Source organism: Littorina saxatilis, linkage group LG17 (genome assembly GCF_037325665.1).
Source record: "Littorina saxatilis isolate snail1 linkage group LG17, US_GU_Lsax_2.0, whole genome shotgun sequence".
NCBI classification, from domain to species: Eukaryota; Metazoa; Mollusca; class Gastropoda; order Littorinimorpha; family Littorinidae; genus Littorina; species Littorina saxatilis.
Window position 1 is genome coordinate 1,460,137 of NC_090261.1, and position 23,897 is coordinate 1,484,033.

Consider the following 23,897-nt stretch of genomic DNA (forward strand, 5'->3'; position numbering starts at 1 on the left):
TGCCAGATCTAACACGGACGTCCCATCTCCTCCTAAGAGAGAAGGATGCGTCTTGAAACAGCCACAACCGAGTCTCTCATAACTGGAAACCAGTAGAGGGAGCCAAATCCGGGTCCCCAGACAAGGCGACCGCGGAGAAGCAGAGGACGAGTGTCAGACGAAGTCCAAGTAGCCAAAACAAGCTAAGGCTAAAACTGTTCCGTAACTTGTCTTGAGGGACAGGAAAAAGGAACAGAAACGGCAGGAGTACCACTTCAGGTATGGGATGAAATAGCCCAAGAACCTGTAAAAAATGGTATGCCACAGAAGAGGAATCTCCAAACCGAAGTAGGAAAAACTCCCTCTTCCCAACCAAACGGAAGTTGTCATCGCCGTACAGGCACCCAAAGAGTGTGCCAAAACAGCTGACGTCTTTCCGGAAAACAAGTCTGTTCGCTAGCCTCAGACCCACAGTCAGGGTGGACAAGCAGGCGACAAAGACCAAGGTCACAGACCAGTGGCATAAAAAACGATGCACGAGTAACCCGGAAACCGGAAACTCGCGTACCGGAGTATCACTTTGACTTATACTCTGACTGGAGTGAGAGTAAAGAAAGCCAAGTGAAGAAAGCCCGAAGGCCTATACCACGGAGGGCCCAGAGGCGGAAGGAAACACGCAATAACCGGAGACCGGAGCCCGTGTCTCTGGAAAACACCTGCTCATCCCTTGACTCAGAGGAAAAGGGTAAGAGGAGAGGCCATCCAACCACCGTGTCTGGAAAAGCGGAAGTCACAACACCCTCGGGGTGAAGCAAAAACTGCCCCGGCTGAAGCACAGAGTGCGACAATGCCGACCGCTGTTGCTCTCTCTCTGGCTGTAAGAAGCCAGAAAAAGAGACAGCGTATCCCGCCAAAGCCAGAAAAGCAGCCCCTGAAAGCACAGAATGCGGAAACGAGGACTGAATAGACTGAGGCCGAAGCCATAAAAGACCGGAGGCCAGTCGGCGGTACCGTACAGCACTTCCCCGTTGCCTTAGCGTACGCGTGCCGTAGGACCCCCTAATCCGGTGAGGACCGGAAAAAACGCAGCCGTCGCAACCGCAAAAGCGGAAATGAAGGCTGCATAGACTGAGGCCAGAAGCCATCAAGCCCGGAGGCCAGTCTGCAGTCCATCCCATCACCGGTGCAGAGAGAACGCATGAGGGAGGACCTATACTTCCGACCAAAACCGGAAATGCAGCGGCCGTAAACGGCAGCCACATTCAGTCCATCCCGTCACCGTTGTCCGAGCGAACGCATGAGAGAGGACCTATGCTTCCGATAAAACCGGAAACACAGTGGCCGTAAACGGCTGCCGCTACTGTTCTGTATAGACCGTGACCACGGTGGGTAAGACGAAAGTATCAGAACAGGGGTTATGCTTCCGGTTGAGAACCGGAAACGCAGGAGCCATAAACGGCTGCCGCTACTGTTCTGTATAGTCCGTGACCACGGTGGGTAAGACAGAAGTATCAGAACAGCGGTTATGCTTCCGGTTGAAAACCGGAAACGCAGTAGCCGTAAACGGCTGCCGCTACCGTTCTGTATAGTCCGTGACCACGGAGGGTGACGGAAGTATCAGAACAGCGGTTATGCTTCCGGTTGAAAACCGGAAACGCAGTAGCCGTAAACGGCTGCCGCTACCGTTCTGTTTAGTCCGTGACCACGGTGGGTGACAGAAGAATCAGAACGGGGGTTATGCTTCCGGTTGAAAACCGGAAACGCAGTAGCCGTAAACGGCTGCCGCTACCGTTCTGTATAGTACGTGACCATCGTGGGTGACGGAAGTATCAGAACGGGGGTTATGTTTCCGGTTGAAAACCGGAAACGCAGTAGCCGTAAACGGCTGCCGCTACCGTTCTGTATAGTCCGTGACCATCGTGGGTGGCGGAAGTATCAGAACGGGAGTTATGCTTCCGGTTGAAAACCGGAAACGCAGTAGCCGTAAACGGCTGCCGCTACTGTTATGCCGCAGTCCGTGCCCTCTGGGGAAATGTCGGTATTGGCAACAACAGGAGAATGCAAGGAGTGACCCTGCCCCAAAGAACTGTCTCCCCTAAGGGAGTGTCCAGACGTCTCACGAGGACTGTAGGACCAGTTCAACTTACCGGTAATGCCACCACAGAAGCGGCCACCGACAAGGCAGGAACCTGCTTCCCGGAAACATCCAACAAGGAAGCCAGGAACCGGACAACCACCACGGAAGGGAGCAAGACACTGCCGACCGCCGTGGAACGCTGCATCTCCTCTCTCTTCAATGCCTCTGGGACAAAGATAACACGAGAGAGGACACCAACAACCCCCCTCCAACAAGAAGGGAGCACAGAAACAACGGACGTGAACGACTGCGCAAAGCACAAGTGCTAGAAGCAGAAACATGCACGGACAAAGAGGGGATTGCAGCCTAAACCACAACCCCAAGCTAAAAAAGGCGACGGCGGACGAAAGCTAAACTAGCCTTAAACGTCAGCCTAGCCAAAAAGCTAAAACCAAACATAGCTACTGATAACCGAAACGACGGACGAACTATCAGACGCTAAGAAAATACGAAAAACTTCGCACAAATTACTGTAAGCACGTAAGTCCAATGGACAGAAAACTACAGTAATTAAAAAAGTTCAAGGAACAACAACTAACCAAGCTTGTAAACTACCCGAGTAAACAAGCAAAGGCGACCTACCAAAAACATTAAAGTCAGCAAAGCTAACAAGATGCAAATGGCGAAAAAACATACGGCTAAAATTACTGAAACACGCAAGCCGCAACGGCCTGCCAAGTCAGTAAACAAAATAATTCTCTAGAGAAACACCCAAAATAACCATGCTTGCCGAACCCAAAGGAGGCCCGCACGGCTAAATACCATTATAATGGAAGTTAGCAAGCTAACTGAACACACTTACAATGGCGACAAAGCAACAAGTCACTGACAAACAAGTCCGAACACGGACGAAAGTTCAGCAACAAAAGCGAGAAAGAGAACACAAAAACAGGAACGAGCTCACCAAACAGCAGTAGTGACGAGCAGACAGACAGGTAACATGGCCGGCAGGTGTCACAACAACACAAGAGCAGACCATAGGAGCGAAAAATTTCAGTGACCTTTCCCTCAGAGGTGAAAAGATCGTATGAGGGTAGGTAGACACGTGGAGTTATGGGAAGTGACGTGTGCACACCAATATGGGAGGTAACTCCCAGTGTGACTGCTCATTACCTAAGCTACTTTCGCTTTCGTTTTGGTGATGGGGTTGCTTCCCTTAGATAGGTAAGCGTTTTTCAGTGCTAAGCATCTCATGTGACTCAATGCTAATGTGATTCGGAGTAAGAATATGAAATTTAATTAGTTTTTAAGCCACCAAGCTGAAATGCAATACCAAAGTCCGGCCTTTGTCGAAGATTGCTTGGCCAAAATTTCAATTAATTTGATTGAAAAATGAGGGTGTGACAGTGCCGCCTCAACTTTTACAAAAAGCCGGATATGACGTCATCAAAGACATTTATCGAAAAAAAGAAAAAAACGTCCGGGGATATCATTCCCAGGAACTCTCATGTCAAATTTCATAAAGATCGGTCCAGTAGTTTACTCTGAATCGCTCTACACACACACACGCACACACACACACACACACACACATACACCACGACCCTCGTCTCGATTCCCCCCTCTATGTTAAAACATTTAGTCATAACTTGACTAAATGTAAAAACAACTAGTGAATATAACCTTTGAAGCCTAAAACTGGAATTATGAAGCAAAACATGTGTGCACGCCCATGTGGCGGTCTGTTTTGAGTTGTCCAGGTTATTTTTCTGTTTATAAAAGTACAGCAGTGACTACACTGTGCACGACGTGGCGTCCTACCATGGCTTTGTCGGCCCACATGAAGGGCTGGATAGTGACATGTTGCTGTCTGTGTTGTGTGTTTTCTCTCTGTTTATAAGGTACAGCAGTGACTACACTGTGTATGACGTAGGGTCCTACCTTGGCTTTGTCGGCCCACATGAAGGGCTGGATAGTGACATGTTGCTGTCTGTGTTGTGTGTTTTCTCTCTGTTTATAAGGTACAGCAGTGACTACACTGTGTGACCGGCACGGTTGGCCTAGTGGTAAGGCGTCCGCCCCGTGATCGGGAGGTCGTGGGTTCGAACCCCGGCCGGGTCATACCTAAGACTTTAAAATTGGCAATCTAGTGGCTGCTCCGCCTGGTGTCCGGCATTATGGGGTTAGTGCTAGGACTGGTTGGTCCTGTGTCAGAATAATGTGACTGGGTGAGACATGAAGCCTGTGCTGCGACTTCTGTCTTGTGTGTGGCGCACGTTATATGTCAAAGCAGCACCGCCCTGATATGGCCCTTCGTGGTCGGCTGGGCGTTAAAGAAACAAACAAAAAGACTACACTGTGTTTGACGTAGGGTCCTACCTTGGCTTTGTCGGACCACATGAAGGACTGGATAGTGACGTCCAGACGCTTCAACAACATCTCTCGTCGCACACGGTACTCCTGTGTCATCACCTCGTTGATCTCAACCACAGCCTCCCACTGCTTGTCCGACAGACGTGACTTCAGCAGCGGCTTGCCCACCTGCCCGGGGTACTGAGGCATCAGCTCTTTCACCTGTACACATCATCATCATCATCGTTATTGTTATCATAATCCATCATCATCATCATCATCATCATCGTCATCATCGTCATCATCGTCGTCATCATCATCATCAGCCTTGGGCCTAAGTTGATAAAGATCAAACAAAAGATGATATGCCAGACCTGCCTACCCCCAAAATTACAAGGTGTAATGAGCCAAGCCAAAAAGAGTAATCTGGTGGAAAATGGGGCTGGGCGACGAAAATTGCCGCTGGCGTGCTAAAGGTTAATTTTTTTTTCTTTCTTATTTTTGTTAAATTCCATGACTTTCCATGGCTTGAATTGAAATTCCATGACTTTCCAGGCCTGGAAAATTAAAAATCAAATTCCATGACTTTCCAGGTTTTCCATGACCTGTACGAACCCTGTATCTTGTATGTGGCTGAACAGACCGGAAATGGGGCTGGGCGACGAAAATTGCCGCTGGCGTGCTAAAGGTTAATTTTTTTTCTTTCTTATTTTTGTTAAATTCCATGACTTTCCATGGCTTGAATTGAAATTCCATGACTTTCCAGGCCTGGAAAATTAAAAATCAAATTCCATGACTTTCCAGGTTTTTCATGACCTGTACGAACCCTGTATCTTGTATGTGGCTGAACAGACCGGAAATGACCGGATATTGCCCAAACGATCTCGCGCAGGTGCAAACACAAGCTCTGCGAGAGCAACAATACACATCGGATTTACATCGAGATGAGATGCGAAAAATCGTACTTTTGGTTTCTTAAAAATCATACTTCCATTGTGGAAAGCGTGGTGGCGTAGTTTGGGTTAACAATCGTAGTAAATTACGCCCAAATCGCAAGGGTAGGCAGGTCTGATATGCTCACCTCTGACCGACAAAAAAGCTGGTCTGTCAGCAACCCACCAAACATCTTTTATTTTGTTTCTAAATCACTCTCCTGTCTGACAAGCATGCCTCCATGCAGCCAAGATTTTCTTCTACCTCCACTTATCTACCAAAGAACAAAACTTGATCTTATTCAACCTAACATCCTGCAAATAATTATTGCTGTTGTTGTTTTAAAAGGTAAACTCACCTTGGCTTCCACCTTGCTGAAGAGCTGGAAGGCTGTGATGTTGTCTGGCGGCTTTGGGAATCCCAGTGTTATCAACATCTTCTTCAGGGCCGCTGCCACCTCACTCTCTGCCTGTATCAACATACACAATCCATCACTACAACTGGCTTTGGGAATCCCAGTGTTATCAACACACACAATCCATCACTACAACTGGCTTTGGGAATCCCAGTGTTATCAACACACACAATCCATCACAACAACTGGCTTTGGGAATCCCAGTGTTATCAACACACACAATCCATCACTACAACTGGCTTCGGGAATCCCAGTGTTATCAACACACACAATCCATCACTACAACTGGCTTTGGGAATCCCAGTGTTATCAACACACACAATCCATCACTACAACTGGCTTTGGGAATCCCAGTGTTATCAACACAAACAATCCATCACTACAACTGGCTTTGGGAATCCCAGTGTTATAAACACACACAATCCATCACTACAACTGGCTTTGGGAATCCCAGTGTTATCAACACACACAATCCATCACTACAACTGGCTTTGGGAATCCCAGTGTTATAAACACACACAATCCATCACTACAACTGGCTTTGGGAATCCCAGTGTTATCAACACATACAATCCATCACTACAACTGGCTTTGGGAATCCCAGTGTTATCAACACACACAATCCATCATTACAACTGGCTTTGGGAATCCCAGTGTTATCAACTCACATAATCCATCGTTACAACCAACCCAACAGTCTTGTTTCCAGAGTTGTTCTATTGAGCAAGCATGGTGAGTGACCACCACACACAGACAGGGAGAGACAGCAAGACAGTGACCACCACACACAGACAGGGAGAGACAGCAAGACAGTGACCACCACACACAGACAGGGAGAGACAGCAAGACAGTGACCACCACACACAGACAGGGACAGACAGCAAGACAGTGACCACCACACACAGACAGGGAGAGACAGCAAGACAGTGACCACCACACACAGACAGGGAGAGACAGCAAGACAGTGACCACCACACTCAGACAGGGAGAGACAGCAAGACAGTGACCACCACACACGGACAGCGAGAGACAGCAAGACAGTGACCACCACACACAGACAGGGAGAGACAGGAAGACAGTGACCACCACACACAGACAGGGAGAGACAGCAAGACAGTGACCACCACACTCAGACAGGGAGAGACAGCAAGACAGTGACCACCACACACAGACAGGGAGAGACAGCAAGACAGTGACCACCACACAGACAGAGAGAGACAGCAAGACAGTGACCACCACACACAGACAGGGAGAGACAGCAAGACAGTGACCACCACACTCAGACAGGGAGAGACAGCAAGACAGTGACCACCACACACAGACAGGGACAGACAGCAAGACAGTGACCACCACACACAGACAGGGACAGACAGCAAGACAGTGACCACCACACAGACAGGGAGAGGCAGCAAGACAGTGACCACCACACTCAGACAGGGAGAGACAGCAAGACAGTGACCACCACACACAGACAGGGACAGACAGCAAGACAGTGACCACCACACACAGACAGGGAGAGACAGCAAGACAGTGACCACCACACACAGACAGGGAGAGACAGCAAGACAGTGACCACCACACTCAGACAGGGAGAGACAGCAAGACAGTGACCACCACACAGACAGGGAGAGACAGCAAGACAGTGACCACCACACACAGACAGGGAGAGACAGGAAGACAGTGACCACCACACACAGACAGGGAGAGACAGCAAGACAGTGACCACCACACACAGACAGGGACAGACAGCAAGACAGTGACCACCACACAGACAGGGAGAGACAGCAAGACAGTGACCACCACACACAGACAGGGACAGACAGCAAGACAGTGACCACCACACAGACAGGGAGAGACAGCAAGACAGTGACCACCACACACAGACAGGGAGAGACAGCAAGACAGTGACCACCACACACAGACAGGGACAGACAGCAAGACAGTGACCACCACACAGACAGGGAGAGACAGCAAGACAGTGACCACCACACACAGACAGGGACAGACAGCAAGACAGTGACCACCACACAGACAGGGAGAGACAGCAAGACAGTGACCACCACACACAGACAGGGAGAGACAGCAAGACAGTGACCACCACACACAGACAGGGACAGACAGCAAGACAGTGACCACCACACAGACAGGGAGAGACAGCAAGACAGTGACCACCACACAGACAGGGAGAGACAGCAAGACAGTGACCACCACACACAGACAGGGAGAGACAGCAAGACAGTGACCACCACACACAGACAGGGACAGACAGCAAGACAGTGACCACCACACACAGACAGGGAGAGACAGCAAGACAGTGACCACCACACACAGACAGGGAGAGACAGCAAGACAGTGACCACCACACACAGACAGGGAGAGACAGCAAGACAGTGACCACCACACACAGACAGGGAGAGACAGGAAGACAGTGACCACCACACAGACAGGGAGAGACAGCAAGACAGTGACCACCACACACAGACAGGGAGAGACAGGAAGACAGTGACCACCACACAGACAGGGAGAGACAGCAAGACAGTGACCACCACACACAGACAGGGAGAGACAGCAAGACAGTGACCACCACACTCAGACAGGGACAGACAGCAAGACAGTGACCACCACACAGACAGGGAGAGACAGCAAGACAGTGACCACCACACACAGACAGGGAGAGACAGCAAGACAGTGACCACCACACACAGACAGGGACAGACAGCAAGACAGTGACCACCACACAGACAGGGAGAGACAGCAAGACAGTGACCACCACACACAGACAGGGAGAGACAGCAAGACAGTGACCACCACACAGACAGGGAGAGACAGGAAGACAGTGACCACCACACACAGACAGGGAGAGACAGCAAGACAGTGACCACCACACACAGACAGGGAGAGACAGCAAGACAGTGACCACCACACACAGACAGTGAGAGACAGCAAGACAGTGACCACCACACACAGACAGGGAGAGACAGCAAGACAGTGACCACCACACACAGACAGGGAGAGACAGCAAGACAGTGACAAGACTGAAGGCAGGCCAACAGGGAGACAAGGAGATAGACAGCAAGTGATCAGACTGACCTGTGGCGCCACCTGGTCTTCCACAGCCTGCAGCATGGACGGCTTCTTCTTGGCGATCATCCTCACTGCCGCCAGCTCACTTGTCAGGTAATCTGCACACCGCCACAGTCAGCATCAACATAATATATTCATCAACACACTTCTTGCTGATAATTCCAACCGCACCCAGCTCATTCGTCAGGTAATCTGCACACCGCCACATTCATCGTCACTCACCATCACAATCATCGTCACATTCATCACAATATTCATCAACACTTCTCAAATTGGAAGGGCACAGATAAAACACAAAATACAGCAAAGGATTGAGTGTAAAATGTTTTAAAAGGGCAGTCTGGGTGATACTTCTGTTCCAAGTCAAGAAAAAGTATATCGAGGATTTCTTTTTATCCGAGCAAGACTTGCCCAATGCAGCGGTTGTGTGCATAAACTTGTGCGATTGTGAACTAAAAAAATTTTCAATGTCGGAAATGTCAGCTGTTCATTCAGTTGACTTTCTCTTGGTTAATAAAGAGCGTAAAAGAAGCAACAAACACTGCCTACAAGAGCTCACACTTGACTAACTAGATGTCTCAACTGGGTCTGCAAAGCCATTCTGCTCTGAAATACCTTGAAGTATTTCCCCCCAAAAATTGTAAAGGCAACAATTTTGAGGAAAAAAACCGACTCCCAAAAATAAAATCCCAAAATTGGATAAACGTTAAGCACAAAACAAAGACAAATTCCCCCCATGAGGCAGAAATAAAACTATGTGAATAACAAGAAAAGCCAAGGTAGTTTATAGCCAGACCAGGTTAATGTAGACACAGCGGGATGTCTACATTAACTCATTCGCGTTGTATCGGACTTCCTAATCCGACAGCTGTGCTTAGCGTTGCCAGCACCTCGGATGTTACGATCTGACGTATGTAACAAATTTTTAGTGGTGTGAACGGCCCCGCTGACCAAGGGAAACAACCCCCGCAGTAAACTTCTGCCTGTCTACACTGGTACCATTCACGGAAAACAGTTCCTTCCCTTCAATTGTTGGGAGTAATGTTTGATTATTTTGACGGTGTGCGACCCACGTGTTTTGACTTTTCCAAGATGGCGGATCGTTCTGCTACAAGACGTATTAACTTGAAAAGAGTGCTAGAACTTGTTATTCAGGATGGTTCTGATCTTGACCTTAGTGATGATGATAGTGGAGATGATATTTTAGATTCTGGTGACGAGTTTGTGCCAATGGACGATGATTTGGGTGATGATTCGGACAATGAAAGTATCGATCATGACATTGTGTATGATGAACCCATGGCATAGAAATTGATTTTGGTTTTTTTGCTTCAAAGAGGTAGTTTGTCTGGATGTGAAGACAACAAAAGGTATGTTCTTTCAAATGTTTCATATACTTTCTAAAAGAGCAAGTTTCGAACTTTGCAAAAATGTAAGGTAGGTGAGGTTATCTTGCGTTGTTGATTTTTTTGATTTTTTTTTAAATGGGTCAAAATCATGCGCCGGGAGGGAACACGAGGGACAATTTAGACGCGCCCCGAATGCAGACCTGCCTACCCCAAAAATTACAAGGAGTAATGAGCCCAGCCAAAAAGAGTAATCTGGTGGTAGAAAGAGTAGTTTTTTGTTGCCAAAAGTAACGTCCATCGGTGGGTGTGACTAAAAGGAAAACCCAAATAAAGAATATGACACAACCTTGCCTGTAGACATCCTCATTTTTCTTCCAACGGAGAAATAGTTGTTCATAAAGTCTTGCAGGACACAAACATTCTTCTGCACACTTTTTGTTCATATTCAGTTGCTTCGCAAAAATAAAATGTCATTGATTTTAGAAATTGTGAAGTCAGTCAAAACGACCCTAGAACACAGCACTGGGAAACTACACTGATTGGAACGATCTAGGATGATGTGGTTGTTTGTCCCGATGTGCTTCGCTCAGTCATTCTTTCCTCCCTGTGCACATGAAAAATCACTGAGGCAAAGCGAACACAACACGTGGCTTGGTCCTTTCGATAGAGGTGTTTGCCAGAGCTAGCCACTCTCGGTAACAGTGACTCAACCGCAGGACTCTGAGACGTTCGCAAGAACCCAGTCCTCTACAGAAGAAGAAGAAGAAGGCCTTAGGCATGGCCAAGATTCTGAGTAGCTGGTTTTGGACTTCTGTTGAGCGGCTTTCTTCATTTTCGTTGCAATCGGACCACCACTGTAAACAGTTTCCTTGTCAGACTCTGACTGAGACTCTTCGTCTGTCTCATGGGGATTTTTCGCGCGTCGCTTCATTGCATTGCAAAAGACGTCGTCTACCTTGCTTGCATATATGACTAAGTGCCAAAAGGTGCGCACGAAAAGCGGACAAAGGGGCTAAAAAATAAAAGTTGACAAACACGACTGATATTGTGATTTTTGTTAAGACAACAGATGCTGGAACCCAATTACGAAAAGAAAAGATAAATTTACCCAAATGATTTTACAAATAACGATAATTTTGTTCGTTATATCATTCAAAACGGCACTGAGTCATAGCATTAAGGTTATCTCGCACGTTTTTAAAGCTAGGGCTTTGAAACTTGGCACACAACCAAAGTATAATGACCTCCAGGTATGGTGCACATCACACTAAACAACATTGAATTTCAAGGTCACAGCGAGGTTAAATTTCCTTTGCAAACTGGAAAATTGTCGTTGTCACGTCTTACATGTTTTAATACTAGATCAGTTAGACTTTACATACTTCACATACTTTCAGCATTTTTATAAAACCTCATTAAAAGTGACCTGCTTGTTAATCTTTGTCAAAGTTCAAGGTCACAGCGGGGTCACATCTGGTCCAAATGTGGAATATTTTCAATTTATTCAGCGCGTTTATAGCACGAGCTTTGAAAATACACACAGTTCTAGTGTATAATGTTCACACACGATTAAAGTCTGGTTGAAAAAGTCAAGGTCACAGCAGGGTCGCGTTGAGGTCAAACATATACATTTTTCAATGAGGTTTTCTCATATGTTTTTGAAGCTAGGGCCTTGAAACTTGGCACACTACGCAAGTTAAATTAAACCTCATCAAATTCCAAGGTCACAGTAAGGTTAAAGATCCTTTAAGGATATTTTCTAAAAAAGGTGACCGCCTGGTTAATGTTTGTCAAATTTCAAGGTCACAGCAGTGCCATCTGGCTTAAACTTTGAAAAATTGTCAATTTCTTCAACTAGTTTTATAGTGTTTGAAGTCATTCACACATGATGAAAGTCTGGTTGATAAAATCAAACGTCAAGGTCGCAGCGGGGTCGCATTGAAGTCAGACACATACAATTGTCATTTTCACGAACGCCTTTTAAGCAACACCTTTGAAACTTCACACATTCCAAAGTTTTGATGTTGTTTGGTTATAATCAAAGTGTGGTCAATTTCCATGATTGAGAGCATTCAGAGGGGTCAAGTTGAGGTCACACAAAAGAGATTAAATTGTCGACACAACAGATGAGACTGGCTACCACTGTTTATTTTAATACACTTTTATGCAAATTTTAAATTGTGTTCAACCATATACACCAAACTCACCCAAACTCCTGAAACATCCAAGAAAAGGAAAAATGTGTCCAAGCAAGGAAAAACGCCATTTCTTCAAAGGCTGGAATAACTACAGAGGCAGCCGCGTCATTACACACAATGCAATTACGTCATACATCATACATTTCTATGAGTCATGTTGAATGGAATGGTGGCATGTGCCTCTATTCTAGCTAACAACAAAGCTGAAAAAATGAATATTATCTGTTTGTTTTGTTTGTTTTACCCGTACGAGACCTTTCTGTGACCTTGACATGTGACAAGGATCTACCTTAACTTCTTTAAGTCGGAGTTGAGAGTTGTGTGATGTTTGAAGGCTCTCCCTTTAAAAAAAACTGAGATAATGATGCATTTTCGTGTTTTTGATTTGCCCATGTGACCTTGAGATTCGACAAAGGTCAACAAGACTTTAACCGTGTATGGGGGCTATTAAGCCCAAAAATGTGAACTTTCAAGGTTCTTGCTTTGAAAAACTCTGAGAAAAAGGTTATGTTTTTTTTTTTACCCACACGAGACCCTGCTATGACCTTCACATTTCTCAAGGATCAACCTTGAATTCTCCATGTTGAACAATCATTAAGCAAAAGCGTTGTTTGAAGTTTGAAGGTTCTAGCTTCAAAAATCTCTGAAAAAATATGTTTCATCCGTTTTCTGAACCACATGTGACCCAGCCGTGACCTTGAAATCTGACAAGGGTCAACAAGACTTTTACCATGCATGGGGGCGATTAAACCCCAAATGTGTGTGAAGTTTCAAGGTTTCAACTTAAAAAACGTCTGAGAAAAATATACATTTTCCTTTTTGGACAATGTGTTGCACGCAAGACAACACGACAAACGCTCGTGTTATCATTCTTTTACTTTAAGGTCGACTTGCGTGCCCGCTCTTTCGCTAATCTCAATTAAAATTCATCTTAGAAGTTCGGTTTTATTACGCTTTTAATTAAGAAGATTAAACTAAGACAACAAATAGTTAGTTTTACCCATTAAACTCGATAAGGTAGTGACATTTTATGTTGAACGCAAGAAGGTGTCGCACGCAAGATCTGAAAAAATGTTGACGACATAATTTCAACACTTGATAGCGCAATCGTGGTTCGTGATTTCTTCACAAATTTTGAACACAGAATGTGTCACGTGGTTCCGTAAATGAAGTAGATCTTTGTACATGTAAATTTTGTTTTTAAAAGAAAATAACCGTTAATTACCGAACATTTTGTCGCACGCAAGATATGACGAAATTTTCAAATCGTTTTCAAAAATGCTGTTCAAAAGTTCTGCAGTCTTTGCTGGATTACTTGAAAGACAGCAGTTTGATACACCGTTATCGCTTGACGTGTCGACATCAATTCCAGAGTTTTTGAAAAAGAAATTTAGTAAATATCTGCGATTGAAAAATGTATGCCGTGATGACGAATCATCTTGCGTGCGACACCTTAAAATTCGGTTATCGAAAAAAAAAAATTCTCTCGAGATTTAGATTTGACGTTTGGTCTCGTCTGTAAAGCGATGTTTCAGGCATTCAATCAAACTAAATGCAATTCATTTGTGCTTCTTGTTATTTTTCTGTGGCATATTCAAAACACGAGGTATCACGATGTCCTTTTTCAGATGGCCGGTTTTGGCGTTATTTTTGACTTTAAACAAAGATAACTTCAAAACCGTTCAAGTCAGACACACGAAATTATGTCCACTATCTCTTCGCACATTCATCCACACACACACCAATTTTCAGCAGACACACGTTTTTAGAAACATTTTTATTGTAAAACAAAGTCGTCTTCTGTTCTGTGAGCACCTTTTGGCACTTAGTCATATGTGAACAGACCGGAAATGCATATCGCACATGTGCGCTCGCAAAGTTCGGTGAGAACAAAAATACGAATCGGATTTATATCGGGAAGAAATGCGAAAAATCGTACGTTCAGTTTCTTAAAAATCGTATTTCTATCGCAGAAAGCGTAGTGGCGTAGTTTGGAATAAAAATCGTAGTAAATTACGCCCAAATCGTAAGGGTAGGCAGGTCTGCGAATGAGTTAACCTGGTCTGGCTATAAACTACCTGGACTTTATCTTGTTTTTCACTTAGTTTTATTTCTGCCTCAAGGAGGAGACGTATATCAGTGGATACCCAGTGTGATCATACAACACAACCAGTACAGTGTGATCATACAACACAACCAGTAAAGCAGCAACAGTCACTGGCTAGGCCAAATCATTCCACCACACGATGTCCATACTTTCACGCCAGATTAAACACTTTAAAACAATTATTTCAAAACCTTACCAAGCAACTGAAAACATTTTTGTGATGTGTTGAGTCTGTCATTGACAGGGCCTTCTGTGAGGTCTGGGTAGCCACAACCTGAAACAACACATAGATATATAACGTGTATATATATTTTCTGCGCTTTGTGTCAGCACTGTTTGTGTGTGTGTAAATAGTATTGTTGACACGTTTTTATACAGTAGCCTTATGTGGTTCTTGTGCCTAGGCTATGTATTGGATTGTCATTGTATGCCTGCATCATTAGTTGTCAGTAATTATTACATGTGCTGATTGTTCTCTTTGCCTGCGCGCGTATAGTATGTTGGTTATGATTGGTCATAGTATGTTTGTTTATGTTTGGTCGTTATCTTTGCCTGTGCGTGTATTGTATGTTTGGTCGTTTTCTTTGCCTGTGCATGTATAGTTTGTTGGTTATGTTTGGTCGGTTTCTTTGCCTGTGCGTGTATAGTATGCTTGGTCGATGTATGTATTGTAAAGCGCTAAGAGTAGACATTTTTCTAGAATAGCGCTATAAAAGTTTGCATTATTATTATTATTATATATACATGCATTATTTCCAACAAACTGACACACACACAAATATTTAATACTAGTTTTATGCTGATTTACTTCTGTTTCCACGTTAAGCTGTTAGCAGAAATAATCACAGAACATACTTCATCCACAAAGAAAGGCCTCATATTTTCTCTCACAAAGGAGACGTTCACAAAATCCATAGCTGGGAACGAGAAAGGCTGAGATTAATTTAACGGGAGGGAAGCAACATACTGTACTCATACAACTCAGACTGAACAGGATCAAGCAGTCTTTGATCTTACACATTCTTCTTCCGTTTTTGGGCAGCAACTCCCACATGCACTCGCTTTTTGTTTTTTCTCCACACCCCCCCCCCCCCCCCCCCCAGCCATTTAATGAAAGTTAAATTCCATTTTCAGGGGTATCTAGTACATGTATTGAAAATGTGAAGAGAGCAAAGAGAATGAAGAGTATTATGCTTAAGTACATACCATATTCTCTGAGAAAACCACTGACTTCAAGAAGGAAGTTTGCAGATTCCGCTTCTTCTGCAAAAAAACGTACAGCGTAAGAGTGAATTCTGTACTTGCTATACACTACAAAAGCTTCATGATAATACAACCCACAAACCCTAAAATGTGGGCACATAGCACATTTTGGTTAAGTGATCAACTCAGATCCATGCAAATGTTGGACTTCTCATCACAGTTGCATTTTAACAGCATGCATAACTAAAATTGCTTTTTGTTTCTGTTCATACAAAAAACTGAACCTAAACATCAAAGGTACAGTCCTTCCCATGCAAACCATTTGACTCACCATCTCTGATGTGGCCTGGCTGTTACATGAGTTAAGACCACCCCTCTCTCTGATCTGGCCAGGCAGTTACATGAGATAAGACCATTCCTCTGATCTGGCCTGGCTGTTACATGAGTTAAGACAATCCCTCTCTCTGATCTGGCCTGGCTGTTACATGAGATAAGACCATTCCTCTGATCTGGCCAGGCTGTTACATGAGATAAGACCATTCCTCTGATCTGGCCAGGCTGTTATATGAGATAGGACCATTCCTCTGATCTGGCCTGGCTGTTACATGAATTAAGACCATTCCTCTGATCTGGCCTGGCTGTTACATAAGGCCATCCCTCTGATCTGGCCAGGCTGTTACATGAGATAGGACCATTCCTCTGATCTGGCCTGGCTGTTACATGAGATAGGACCATTCCTCTGATCTGGCCAGGCTGTTACATGAGATAGGACCATTCCTCTGATCTGGCCTGGCTGTTACATGAGTTAAGACCATTCCTCTGATCTGGCCTGGCTGTTACATGAGATAAGACCAATCCTCTGATCTGGCCAGGCTGTTACATGAGATAGGACCATTCCTCTGATCTGGCCAGGCTGTTACATGAGATAAGACCATTCCTCTGATCTGGCATGGCTGTTACATGAGTTAAGACCATCCCTCTCTCTGATCTGGCCAGGCTGTTACATGAGATAAGACCATCCCTCTCTCTGATCTGGCCAGGCTGTTATATGAGATAAGACCATCCCTCTCTTTGATCTGGCCAGGCTGTTACATGAGATAAGGCCATCCCTCTCTCTGATCTGGCCTGGCTGTTACATAAGACCATCCCTCTCTATGATCTGGCCAGGCTGTTACATGAGATAAGACCATCCCTCTCTCTGATCTGGCCAGGCTGTTACATTATTATTATTAATTATTATTAAGGAGATTTCTATAGATAAGACCATCCCTCTCTCTGATCTGGCCTGGCTGTTACATGAGATAAGGCCATCCCTCTCTCTGATCTGACCTGGCTGTTACATGAGATAAGGCCATCCCTCTCTCTGATCAGGCCAGGCTGTTACATGAGATAAGACCATCCCTCTCTCTGATCTGACCAGGCTGTTACATGAGATGAGACCATCCCTCTCTATGATCTGGTCTGGCTGTTACATGAGATAAGGCCATCCCTCTCTCTGATGTGGCCAGGCTGTTACATGAGATAAGACCATCCCTCTCTCTGATGTGGCCAGGCTGTTACATGAGATAAGGCCATCCCTCTCTATGATCTGGTCTGGCTGTTACATGAGATAAGGCCATCCCTCTCTCTGATGTGGCCAGGCTGTTACATGAGATAAGGCCATCCCTCTCTATGATCTGGTCTGGCTGTTACATGAGATAAGGCCATCCCTCTCTCTGATGTGGCCAGGCTGTTACATGAGATAAGGCCATCCCTCTCTATGATCTGGTCTGGCTGTTACATGAGATAAGGCCATCCCTCTCTCTGATGTGGCCAGGCTGTTACATGACATATTAAGGCCATCCCTCTCTCTGATCTGGCCTGGCTGTTACATGAGATAAGGCCATCCCTCTCTCTGATGTGGCCAGGCTGTTACATGAGATAAGACCATCCCTCTCTCTGATGTGGCCAGGCTGTTACATGAGATAAGACCATCCCTCTCTCTGATCTGGCCAGGCTGTTACATGAGATAAGACCATGCCTCTCTCTGATGTGGCCAGGCTGTTACATGAGATAAGGCCATCCCTCTCTCTGATCTGGCCTGGCTGTTACATGAGATAAGACCATGCCTCTCTCTGATCTGGCCAGGCTGTTACATGAGATAAGACCATCCCTCTCTCTGATGTGGCCAGGCTGTTACATGAGATAAGGCCATCCCTCTCTCTGATCTGGCCTGGCTGTTACATGAGATAAGACCATCCCTCTCTCTGATCTGACCAGGCTGTTACATGAGATAAGGCCATCCCTCTCTCTGATCTGGCCTGGCTGTTACATGAGATAAGACCATCCCTCTCTCTGATCTGACCAGGCTGTTACATGAGATAAGGCCATCTCTCTCTCTGATCTGGCCAGGCTGTTACATGAGATGAGACCATCCCTCTCTCTGATGTGGCCAGGCTGTTACATGAGATGAGACCATCCCTCTCTCTGATGTGGCCAGGCAGTTACGTGAGATGAGACCATCCCTCTCTCTGATGTGGCCAGGCTGTTACATGAGATGAGACCATCCCTCTCTCTGATCTGGCCAGGCTGTTACATGAGATGAGACCATCCCTCTCTCTGATGTGGCCAGGCAGTTACATGAGATGAGACCATCCCTCTCTCTGATCTGGCCAGGCTGTTACATGAGATGAGACCATCCCTCTCTCTGATGTGGCCAGGCTGTTACATGAGATGAGACCATCCCTCTCTCTGATGTGGCCAGGCTGTTACATGAGATAAGACCATCCCTCTCTCTGATGTGGCCAGGCTGTTACATGAGATGAGACCATCGCTCTCTCTGATGTGGCCAGGCTGTTACATGAGATAAGACCATCCCTCTCTCTGATGTGGCCAGGCTGTTACATGAGATAAGACCATCCCTCTCTCTGATCTGGCCAGGCTGTTACATGAGATAAGACCATCCCTCTCTCTGATGTGGCCAGGCTGTTACATGAGATAAGACCATCCCTCTCTCTGATCTGGCTTGGCTGTTACATGAGATAAGGCCATCCCTCTCTCTGATCTGGCCAGGCTGTTACATGAGATAAGACCATCCCTCCACTTTGACACATACACTCAGCCCATCACTATCACTTGTTCGCCATGTTTTGCTATCTGAATGTGTATTGATTATAATTTCAAGAACGTGTCCATAAGCAATCTGCTTGTTAACGTTCTTAATGTTGTTATTGTTTGAAACGTGTGTATGAGAATTTGAATAAACACGCTTAAACCAAGACCATCCCTCTCTCTGATCTGGCCAGGCTGTTACATGAGATAAGACCATCCCTCTCTCTGATGTGGCCAGGCTGTTACATGAGATAAGACCATCCCTCTCTCTGATCTGGCCAGGCTGTTACATGAGATAAGACCATCCCTCTCTCTGATCTGGCCAGGCTGTTACATGAGATAAGGCCATCCCTCTCTCTGATCTGGCCAGGCTGTTACATGAGATAAGACCATTCCTCTCTCTGATGTGGCCAGGCTGTTACATGAGATAAGACCATCCCTCTCTCTGATCTGGCCTGGCTGTTACATGAGATAAGACCATCCCTCTCTCTGATCTGGCCAGGCTGTTACATGAGATAAGACCATCGCTCTCTCTGATCTGGCCAGGCTGTTACATGAGATAAGACCATCCCTCTCTCTGATGTGGCCAGGCTGTTACATGGGATAAGGCCATCCCTCTCTCTGATCTGGCCAGGCTGTTACATGAGATAAGACCATCCCTCTCTCTGATCTGGCCTGGCTGTTACATGAGATAAGGCCATCCCTCTCTCTGATCTGGCCAGGCTGTTACATGAGATAAGACCATCCCTCCACTTTGACACATACACTCAGCCCAAAAAGTTAAGGATATTTTGTCAGTGGTATACCCCAGCAATGTTTGGGTCAGAAATATATGTGTATTTGAAGATCAGTCTTTCTTCTGCTTAAAAAATGTGTTTCTTGAATCTGAGCAATATTTGGGTATGACGTCACATGTCCGTGACCACGCCTATCCTAAAAAATGGCGTTTTTTGACGGCATGATTTACCTTCAACCGTCAAAACGGCGTCTTAAACTGAATAATATTTTGTATTTTTTACACCAAAAGGTTTATTTGGTGTCTTACCTAACAAGTCATACAAATTTTGTTCAAATCCGCCGCGCAGTTAGGCTGATCCAACGTGTAAAGGAAAGTGACAACAATCCTGAAAAACAGCAAAAATTCCAGGGTTTTTATGGTGTTTTTGCTGGGTAGCCGCAGTTGATATGCAATAAATCTAAAACTACAAATAGCAGCCTCTCCAAATTGCACAGAGCGATGACAAAAACCCTCATCTGGATATGTTCCAGTACTTAGGTCAAACAGAACCCAAGAATGGACGTTGTAACAGTTTTCCATTCAAAATTTGGAAACGTTTGTAACGTCTAAGAAACAAATGTAACATGCACGCAACTTTGTATACTTTGCAAAGAATGGTGGTAATGTTACATGTGTGCCAAGTTTCAAAAACATTCTCGAAATGAACTCGAAATTCGAAGGGCGCGTCGAAAGAATAAAGGAACGATCTTACCAGAACGCTGCAAGAACCAGGACAGATGGCCTTCCACAAAAGACCACGAGAAAATATACCAGAGTACCAACAACACGTGTGAACAATAGCGTTGAAGTGGGTGGAATGGCGCCTGTTGGCGGGATCCGCGCATGCGCGGGCGGCCTGTAGAGGGCGCGGGCGGCCGCTAGGGGAGGCAACTCCTGTCCTTAAGGACTTTATTTCTTTTGGGAGTTCCTCCCCCTTTACCAGGGTAGAGTACTACTTCAATACCTAAGCAATAAACTGAAGTTAATGCTAATTATGTGAGTTGAGGTAAGAATATGTTATTGAATTCTTCTCGGGAATGTTTTTCAGCTTTACAAATGTCGATAGCATACCCTTTTCTGCTAACTTCCCGATGAAACAGGACTAAACCTATTATTTTCTGTCCCTAAACACCACAAAATGCCCAAAGTCGAAAGATGTAGTACAAACAGGGGAGTACAACGGAACAGCCGTTTTTGTGTGCCTGTGAGCTTAGTTCACAGTTGCCGACTGACACAAATTTTCGCATTCGGCTTTTCTTATCTCGTAACTCCACACTTAATACCCCACTTCCCCTCTGAAGTATTGATGTACAACCCATGGCACTAACATTCATGTAGTCGTTTATAACTGAGATTGAAAAATTCGCTTCATGACGAGACAAGTATAAATGCCATTCCCCCAAACTGGAAACGTCGCTGCCGTCTGCTCGCTTTGTACGGATTAGCTGTTCTCTTTTTCTCCCCTTGTTGCATCCTAGTTCTTCAGTTGTTTCTAGTTTTCCGTTGATGTTGTGTTTTGGTCTTCTTCATAAGTAGTCTTCTTCAAAATTAAAAAAACTCAAAACTTCTTTTTGTTGTGTACGAATGAACTAATAAAAAGCTGTTTAACAGCTGTGTTGTCAAATCGAGTTTTTTTCTAAAGTCAGTGTGGCGCCTGCGCAAAACTAATGCGCATAAGAAACGGCGTCTGCTATCAAAACCTGAGATCAACGCATCGACGCAAAAACTGTCATTTTGTAAGTTTGGAACAACAAATAAAGGTCAGAACAGCTATATAATCGCTATTGTATTTTCAGTGTAGCAATAGGGTCCGATATTTAGACTCGAACAAGTATAATGCGACTCGTCTTCGACTCGTCGGCATTATACTTGTCTCGTCTAAATATCGGACCCTATTGCTACGCTGAAAACACAATAGCTGTTAATATAAAACAATAAAGTTATTACCACTTCATTCTGCTTATTTCATTATATAAAACAATAAAGTTATTACCACTTCATTCTGCTTATTTCATTATATAAAACAATAGTTATTACCACTTCATTCTGCTTATTTCATTATATAAAACAATAAAGTTATTACCACTTCATTCACCTTATTTAATTATATAAAACAATAAAGTTATTTCCACTTCATTCTGCTTATCTTATTTTATAAAACAATAAAGGTGGCTGTATCTGTCCTCACTAAAAGCATGCAACAAATGTTGGCGGTCCCTACCATTGATTGCATGTACTCGCTCCTCTACCTTGGCCAGGTCAGCGATGTGCTGCACCAACCACTGCACCACCTGTGTGAACGCCACAGAGGTCGCACCTTCCTTGGTCGCCTGGGTCAGCGTGTCCAGGTCGGATATGGCACCGGCGTACCTGCACACCAACACAACGTGTTACTTACATTCAACATCAGATGCATTCCACACATGTAAGTACAGTGGAACCCCCCTTGTAAGACATCCAAAAATCTGAGAAAATCAGGTTTTAAAAAGGAGGGAGTCTTAGAATGGGGGCAAATTTAGAGGTTGTGAACAGAAAGTCTGAGAAAACAGGGTGTGAAAAGGAGGGAGTCTTAAATTGGGGGGTCTTAAATTGGGGGGTCTTATAATGGGGTTCCACTGTAGTTACATTCAACATCAAATCCATTCCCCACATGCAAGTACAATTCTTGCCTGGCAAACAAAGATCATGGTCCTGCCTGCTAACCACCAATTCTGTTCAGACATGTACTCTATACACAACCTGTCCCTCCACCACAAGGCCGGAAAATGGTCTTGTTCTGCTTGAAACGCCCTGTGTGGTAGAACAGAGAATGTACGACTAGATCCAGGTATGGCCCGAATGTGAGATTCCCTTTCATACTGAATGAATTTCAAATGTTAAAGCTTCTTTCAAAAGGTGACAATGTCTTTCGCAGTGCTATTTTAACTTTGCAACATTCAACCTTCTGTCACTGCCCTCAGTCAGGCTCTATTTCATGTGTGAGTGTAGGTGTGCAGGGTGCTTGTACACATGTATGTATGCAAGTGTGTATAGTTTGTGTGTGTGTGTGAATTAAATCTACAGAGCTGGTCTAATCAGTGTGTGTATGTGTGTCAATCATGAATAGACACATTGTAAAAAAGGAGGTATTCGGACAGATAAAACAAAACTTAGTGTGTGTTGTTTGTGTGTGCATATTACATTTACAGTGCTGGTCTAATCAGTGCATGTGTGTATGTGTGTCAATCATGAGTAGATACATTGAAAAAAAGGAGGTATGCCGACAGATAAAACAAAACAATTATTTGAGTATTCACACACATGAACTCTCTCTATATAGTTTTTTTCCTTTACTTAGATGCAAGAAACTTGCACAGAAATTTTTACACCAACTTGGAGGGTGATGATGGGGAATACATGCATTGCCCCCTCATAAAATAATAAGTTCTTTTCTTTCTCCCTTTTGTTGTCCTTCCTTCTGATTATTTCTTTTTGGGGGGGGGGGGGGGTCATCGATTTTAATTGCTTCATATGTTCCCCTAAATGCATGATGTTGCCGTTTGGGATGGGTGTGAGGGAGGCGGATGCTTATCAATGAAGCGGAATAAGGTCCAATCACAGGCGGTAGGTATCGTTCACTGCACCAACACTATCACAATAATAACTATTTTATAATAAGTAGTTTTTATTATGATAGTGTTGGTGCAGTGAACGATACCTAGCTACTGCCTGTGGTTCAATGTTGTTGGGAATATCCCACTGAAAAATGAATGAAATCGGATTTAACGTTGAAGGAAAGCCTTGTGTGAAAACGGTAGTTCCTGACTATTGCAAACATGAATCAAAACATGTCAAAATAATAACTAAAGACAGTTAGAAGAAAACACACTCAGGAAAAAAAGCTGTTCAAAAAGGCTGTGGGGATATCTACTGTTGTTGTTTTTGGAGGGTGTAACCGAGCTTTGTAAATGAAAAAAATGCAGGTTCTTTCATCGAATGACATGGTGAAATATGTCGTAAATCTCCTACTGTGAACTCAGTCAGTGCATATTACTGTCTGTCCCATTGATTTGATATCAAACACATGGCCGTGCTTAATACGACGCAAAAAAGAGACATGCAACAGATACAAATGAATAGGGTCTGCTCAAAACCCTTCAAAAGGCCTAACATTCATGCATTCGTTTACAATTGCATACCCTAAATCTTCCAAAGCATCTAAAATGTCATTTTCCATGATTGTGAGAAGTTGTCAACGTCGGCAAATTACTGTCGGCTGCTCTTCTTTTGGTCTCTCCAATATAGACCAATCAAAATATTGTGATATTTTTGTTCCGAAACAGTTGTAGAATT

General features: G+C 44.7%; 1 protein-coding gene across 1 annotated transcript in view; it reads right to left on the reverse strand.

Moving 5' to 3' along the window:
* LOC138952668 (protein FAM98A-like) overlaps positions 1-23,864 on the reverse strand; it is a 46,875-nt gene extending 23,011 nt beyond the window's left edge. Inside the window, exons 1-7 of the mRNA XM_070324366.1 lie at positions 23,744-23,864; positions 21,787-21,935; positions 15,701-15,757; positions 14,691-14,768; positions 8,847-8,938; positions 5,700-5,810; positions 4,436-4,630 (exon numbers count right to left, since the gene is read on the reverse strand). Coding sequence (XP_070180467.1) covers positions 4,436-4,630; positions 5,700-5,810; positions 8,847-8,938; positions 14,691-14,768; positions 15,701-15,757; positions 21,787-21,935; positions 23,744-23,781 — 720 coding nt within the window. The 5' untranslated portion in view covers positions 23,782-23,864. The remainder of the gene's footprint in view (positions 1-4,435; positions 4,631-5,699; positions 5,811-8,846; positions 8,939-14,690; positions 14,769-15,700; positions 15,758-21,786; positions 21,936-23,743) is intronic.
* Between the last annotated feature and the right edge of the window lie 33 nt (positions 23,865-23,897).